Consider the following 6,893-nt stretch of genomic DNA (forward strand, 5'->3'; position numbering starts at 1 on the left):
TTATTTTAATGTGTAGCTGTTAGTCTGTAATGTGCTCTGACTTCAGGTGAGTAAATGCATGTAGCTGCTGCTGGTGGTACATCATGAGAAAATGGGTACAGGAAAGGTCAAATGAGTAAAAAATGAACTACACTGCCACCACCTGGATGTCATAGCCAAAAACACCAAACACACAAAGTAGAGGGGAGAGGTGGAAGCTTATGTGGTTTATTTTTAATATCTCAACTTTAATTTCTGTCTTGTAACATTTGTAAAATTGTAGTATTGAAAACAGGCAAACATGGAGAATGTAACCCAGATCATGTCAAGATAAGCGGCATTCAGTGCTCGTCAATAAAAAAAAATATTCACATGGGCCCTTGATTTGTACTTTCCTTTATCATACGGTCACAACTGTACATAGTCATGTGTCGCAATACAGCCTAAGAATAAGGAATAGTTACCATCTACAAAATACCTTTCAGTATTGCTGCAATTTATACAGGTCAACATTTTTAGGTTTATCCAAAAACATGCCAGGAGTATCTGTATTATTGCAAGCATTCATTTCCACAACAGAGCAGGGGGGAAAAAGCAATCTAGCAAAAAAAGGGTTGCTTAGGATCCACACAACAAGTTCTCATCCTGTATGTACATTCAAGCTAATGGGTCAGAGCCCTTTGTCATCCACCAGATACATCTGAGGTATTATTATTTACAAGGCTGTCATGCTGGTACATTCTCAAAATTACAAAATCAGAAAGCGAACAATGTTAAAAAATACAGCTCTTGTTTTGCATCATAAGCACTCTGTGGTGTAAAAAATAAACAAGTTCTTAACATGTCGATGGAAACAGCCTGATGTGCAGTAAAAACGACATGTCCACAAAAATGCATCTGTCCAAAGGGAAGTGCTTTTTTTTTGATGTGCTAGTTTTAAAACATCCACTCGCACCTGTGTGTAGTTTTGTGGAACAATTCATCAGTCTTCAAATATCCACAGGATGTTCACACCTGAGAGGCCCAGATTTACTCTCCTGGGAAAAAAGGAATGGTTTTCTTTTTTATTATTATTATTTCAGAGGAGCAAGCAAGGTCGCACAAACTATTTTGAATCAATATTCAATCTGCACTTCAGTGCATAACCTTTTTGTTGAAGAGAATCAATATTTCATAATGCCAATACTCATTCTGAAGATATTTGAGCTACCATCCCCTTATAGGCTTTTTGTATGGGAGGTACTTACCCCAGCATCCCTGCTTCCTTGGTCTTAATAACATAAAGAAACATGAGGATCGTGTGGAACAAGTTGTTCCTGCCCTGTAATAAAAAAAAAATCAGGGTTCATGTCATTGCAAGGGAAATTATTACTGGCCAAGAGGTAGGTAGGTGTATGGATTATTGGATATAAATAAATAATCTGCTCACCCTGCTGTCACAATGCTAACACTTGATTTAGTGATAACTTAAACTAAGCTTGAATGATACAAAATTACGTAGAAAACTCTAAGAGAGCAAGCCAGCAAAAATAAAAGCAGACCAAAGAAAAGTGAGAGCATTAGGAGTTTTTTTCTGTCACCTTGGGAAGACTGTAGATGTGTCCTTGGTATATGAGCTGGTAGTGAGGGGGAGTGGTGCTGCTTTGGTGGATGCAGAAGAGGCTCTCCTTGGTAACATCTATTATCACAGAGTCAATCCAAAAAGAAAAACTAGGTCAATGGATCCATTTCAAGGATTTTACGGTAATAATAGTATAAGCTTTGCATTATTCCATTTCTCCCCATTATACTGGTGGGTGTGGTGAACTCACCAGGTTTGTCCGGAGTGTGGCTGAAGTGCTGGGAAGTGAAAGTCTTCCCATCGGGGTACTTTGGGTGTGGGGGCAGCCTGGAGTCCAGGTATGTGCAAAACACATGCATGAGGATCTGAGGAAAGAATTAGCAGACAAGCTTGACTGGGAGTCCCCCAGGGATGAGAAAACCCTGCAACATGATCAACAGACCTCAAGAGACCCCAACCAGAAGAAGTCTAAATATATTCAAAAAAGGATCTGACTTATATTTAGTCTGTTTCTTTTTGAGGACAAGAAAAACATGAATTCAATTATTGACAAGAATCTAACAGCACATCAATTTTAATCTATAAATCTACATTTGAAGAGGCTTAATATAACAACCTTCATCTCTACCTTGTATGTACCGATTCCTGCCAACAGTGAAACAATACACCAGCCAAGCATTTTGTGTATTTGATACAAAGATATAGAGACCTCTGAGGATATCCAATCTTTATACAAATTTCATGAAATATGAAATTGGTATGTGTAGACTCACAGCACAGTCAGTAGGGAGGTCTGTGTCCCACTTTCTGTTCTTCAAATCACCACCACCGTTCCAGCGAAAAGAGCTCATGCAGCCGCTGTGAGCCAGCTCTGACAGGACACAATACAAATATAACACACAAATGTTTACACACAATTAATTACACAATTTATTTTCTAGTATATTTTGTTGGCCGTACCTTTTACACGTTCTACTAAATATTCCTGATTGGGAGTGATGTCCAGGTATTGGACAATGGAGTTCATTGTGGGGATTGATGAGGCTTTCATCACTGCTGCCTGTTTCAGACTGCTTATGCTTGCCTCTGGTGGAGGACAGATGGAGAAGTAGAGTGGATTTTTCCTTATTATTAGAAATGCCCCACTAAACATTCTGCTGTGGCACATTTTATTTATCTATTCTTTAGATTTGTTATTTTTAGAAAATCAATAAATTACTGAATCAAAAACAGACATGTTACATTAAAAGACTTTGCAGCTGGATTACCTCCTATCTGGAGCTCTGGGCAGCCCATCCTCCTGAGCTGGCTGTTGACAGAGTCTATTTCTTTCACAAGAGGCACTAAGATGGTGTCGCTGATCCACTGCAGACACAAAAAGTATTTTCTCTTACACAGACCAAATGTTGTGCCTTTACGCTCAACAGCCACTTTATCAGAAACCTAAATAATTTAACAAACATAACAATCGCAGTCCATTGGAACACAGGTCTACTCACATTTCGAAGCTTTGCTGTCCAGCTATCAATGCGGTCGACCACAGGGCGACTGGTTGTGATTCTGGCCCACACCTACATTTTGGAAAGGGAAAAAAATATAAAAAATGAGGCTATGAAAATGTTAATCAGCATTATTTTCTTGACTTAAGTCAACAACCAGCTTTTATTAGGATACAACAAACAAGAATACAGACCTCCTCTGCAGCCTGTTTGGAACCCAGGTCCGTCTCATCTTTGTGGGCAGAAGGTGCCTGGGAGCGACATGCAGGCTGGTAAAGAAATTTCCTCAGACTCTGGGCATAATCTCCCACTGAGCGGTTATAGTTCCAAAATGTCGGACTGTGACTCGGAGACACAGATTCTGGGCTGCCTGCAGAGAGAACCAAACAATTTAAAGTCTGAAGGATAATCTCAAACCTACATGTGGTGAGCAAGTCAAAGTCCTGTTTAGGTTATACTACTAAGGTAAAAGAAATCCTGCCAGCTACCTACCTAAATGGCTGCGATGACTCCTCTCCTCCTCTGTACGCAGGAACCTCTCCAGACTTTTAAGATCCTCCATGTAGTCTTCTTTACTTCCAGGGGAGTTAAACACTGACGGCGATGTGCGATATCGAGCCCTCAAGCCAGACCCTTCTGCTGACCCAACAGTATTTTGATAAGGAGAGGAGCCAGAGGATGGACTGTAGTTCACCACCTAAAATTGACACAATACATATTTTAAACATGTATTTTTACCTATTTATTTTTTACTTTTTTATAAAACGCATACTTTTCCAAAGGTCACTGAAGGGGAAAATGGGCTTCCTGCACTACTTGGAGTGGTAGGGTTGCTGAGAGGAGGGCTGTACCCAGGGACACAACCGGGGGAGAACTTGGGGCTGCCTGCAGCAGGACGAGAAGGGCTGAAACTCAGTACACTCTGGCCCTGTAGTGGAGATGATTGAGCTGGAGCTGGTGTTTCCTTCTTCTCTGGCTTTTGAGGCGGAGAGGCCTGAATACCTGCAGCAAGACAACAACCAAATATGCTCATAGTCACCATAAAATGTGACTAAATAGTCTAACTCTGCTTGCAAGAATCCAAAAATCAGAGCCTCACTTGTGTTTCTCAGACCCAGAAGGCGATGCTGCTCAGGGGAAACGGCAATGGTGGATGGCGCCATTGTGTATTTGAAGTATTTCCAGAAGTCAAAAAGAGCATTGAGGCTAAAGAGAGACGCTAGCACCAGTTCTGCAAAAGACAACAAGACTTGTTTAATGATATCCCTGACAATTCAGGGCTCACATTACATTAACAGCCGCCCTCTGCTTGGGACAGTAAACTCTGTGTTCGGCCAAGTGAAATGTCCCACCAGGCAAGTGAAAAACAAATAAATGTAGCTGTAGTTCATCACCAGAAAAATCCAACTGCTACTTATTAAAGCTGTGGACACAAAACATGATTTTTGGCCAGATTTTACCCACAGCTTCCTGTCAGGCAAAGGGTTTACCAGTCTGCACTAGTTAGGGACAGTCGTTACGTGTAAAACCCATTTTGTCTTTGTGTTTTTAGTTACTCAGACAACAGTAGCAGCAAGTCAGCTGTCATCGGTGTTTGTTTACTTCCTTTGCGTTCTCTTCTTTCTCCTTCTTCGAACTTCTGGTGGTTGGCCAACAACATGTTGCTGCATTACTGCCACTAGCTGGTACCACCTATGCTGCTGTGCAATGTTTGTTTACATTTACTGCACTATATCACATTACCATTTACGCTGCTGTGCAATGTTTGTACATAATTCCTCTTATCTTTTATTTTTTACTGTACTATATTCTATTTTATTCTATTTAACTCTTGCTCTGACTGTCGGTGTTGTATTGCTGCTGGTACCCAAATTTCCCTGAGGGACCTTCCCAAAGGGATTAATAAAGTATATTCTATTCTATTCTATGTTTGCGGCGTTCAGCTAGCCTCAGTTGGTTTGACAAATCCTGTAGACTGTGATCTCATCAGAAGCAGTGGTTCAGATGCTGAAAAATCTGCTGACACCAGTCTGTTAGTGGGTGCTCTTTGTCATTTCAAAATCTGTTAGGACTGGGACAGTTGTGTAGTGTGTCCCCAGCATTTAGGAGACAAACTCCCCTCACTCACATCTGTGTCTGACACACAAACACAAACAAACTCACCATCTGCTAACAATGATTAGTGTTGTATCAGGACCTTACCAATGTACCATATAGGCCAGTAAGTGATGTTGTAGTATCGGCTAAGCAGTTTCCCTGACCTTAAAAAAAAGTTAAAGACACAAAAAGACAAAACAGTTTAGAGATAGTAAATCAAAATGCTTATGTTCACACCTATAGGTACTTACATTTCAGTGTAAATCATGCCAGCCAGTGACACATTGAGGACAGCCCAGGCGAGGACTACCTGTCGAGCCTGCTCCTCTCTCCTCATCCTCAGCGCCCTGTCTATCATATTGGGCACCCCCTCCTTCGGCGGGGTCAACATGATTGTTACCACACTGATCAGGCTGGACCACGGAGCAGAAAGAAAACAACCACATGAAGTGGGCAAAATAAAACTTCTTAAAAACATGAATCTTTGGCTTGAAATAAGGCTGTGCTGCATGGCGACTGTACATGACTTGTGGCTAGTAGTTTGATTAGCATACCTGCTAGCTAAAATGCTACCTTAGGTTAGCTAGCATTACAACAAAACAAAAACAACTTAACAGGAGACGTTTTGTTTACGTTTTAAATGGCTCCGAGGGCATGGGCTAGTAAAAATCAACTCATCCCAATATGGACGTAACCAAATATGAATACAACACACAAGAATTGTAAGATATTCATACCACGCTGAAGTGAATGACAACTGCGGCGCTGCATAATTTTGTATCTTAACCGGAAGTCGTACTGTGCACTTCCGGCACATGCCACGGCGAAGCGGCGTCACCGCTTTTCTTTTTTAAATTACACACAGGTACGTTTGCAGAATTTGTAACTGTCTGCTGCCGTCACACGTGTTTACTGTTGAAATCAACCGTACTACAAGAAATATATGGTCATTCTGAAAACATGCGTCGACTCAAACGGCATATACGACGTAAATGTGGCCATGTGGGCAATGTAGTCCTGATAGATATACCGTATTACTGAGCGAGAAATGCGGTTTCAGAGTAAATCAGAAGGAATAAAAAACCCTAACTCCGGTAAAGGGTCCATAAAGGGGGAAGAAATTAGAACATTGAACATTTATTCACCAAACTTTAAAAAAAACACAGGTAAACAATTTCTGGTTGTGTTCTGATTTAGATCAGAGATCATGGAGAGTTTAATATGCTAAATTACAGAGTTAAGACTGAGCTCCAAACATCCACACATGGAATTTAACAAAAAAAGTCTGTAAGCATACAGTCTATCTATATGAACGTGTTTTGCTGGGTGGTGTAGTAGAATACAAGCACTGTCAGGCAGTGTTCATAGAAATTTAAGATTAAGATCAAGAAACCTTTATTAGTCCCACAATGGGGAAATTGCATTTTTGCAACAGCATACAGACAGCAAGGGATAAGTTAAGAAAAAGATATATACATTATAAAATAGACTACCAATAAAAAGATATATACATTATAAACAGTTTACATATTAACAGTTATTGCACAGGTGAGTGGAGGTAGAAATGGTTTATAAACTGTACAGAGTGCATCAAAAACTAAATAAATAATTTATTGTACACTGTGGTGTGTGAGTATTGCACCTATCAGAAGTGTTTATTATACAACATTAACTTGTGTTCTGTGCTGCTGGCAGAACAGCCACTGCCCACCAAAACACACATTTATCCTGTTTTATTTTTACTTTCAAACCTCTCG

General features: G+C 40.4%; 1 protein-coding gene across 1 annotated transcript; it reads right to left on the reverse strand.

Moving 5' to 3' along the window:
* Positions 1–188: 188 nt before the first annotated feature.
* On the reverse strand, positions 189–5,981 carry tmem209 (transmembrane protein 209). Its single transcript, XM_028396120.1, has 15 exons — positions 5,874–5,981; positions 5,388–5,549; positions 5,242–5,300; positions 4,139–4,270; positions 3,812–4,041; positions 3,532–3,736; positions 3,234–3,409; positions 3,040–3,111; positions 2,809–2,905; positions 2,501–2,626; positions 2,314–2,411; positions 1,791–1,905; positions 1,560–1,657; positions 1,227–1,300; positions 189–1,016 (listed from the first exon to the last, which is right to left on the reverse strand). Exons 1-15 carry the CDS (start codon positions 5,951–5,953, stop codon positions 962–964), a joined length of 1,779 nt encoding a protein of 592 aa, XP_028251921.1. The 5' UTR covers positions 5,954–5,981; the 3' UTR covers positions 189–961.
* Between the last annotated feature and the right edge of the window lie 912 nt (positions 5,982–6,893).

This window comes from Parambassis ranga, chromosome 2 (genome assembly GCF_900634625.1).
Source record: "Parambassis ranga chromosome 2, fParRan2.1, whole genome shotgun sequence".
NCBI lineage: Eukaryota > Metazoa > Chordata > Actinopteri > Ambassidae > Parambassis > Parambassis ranga.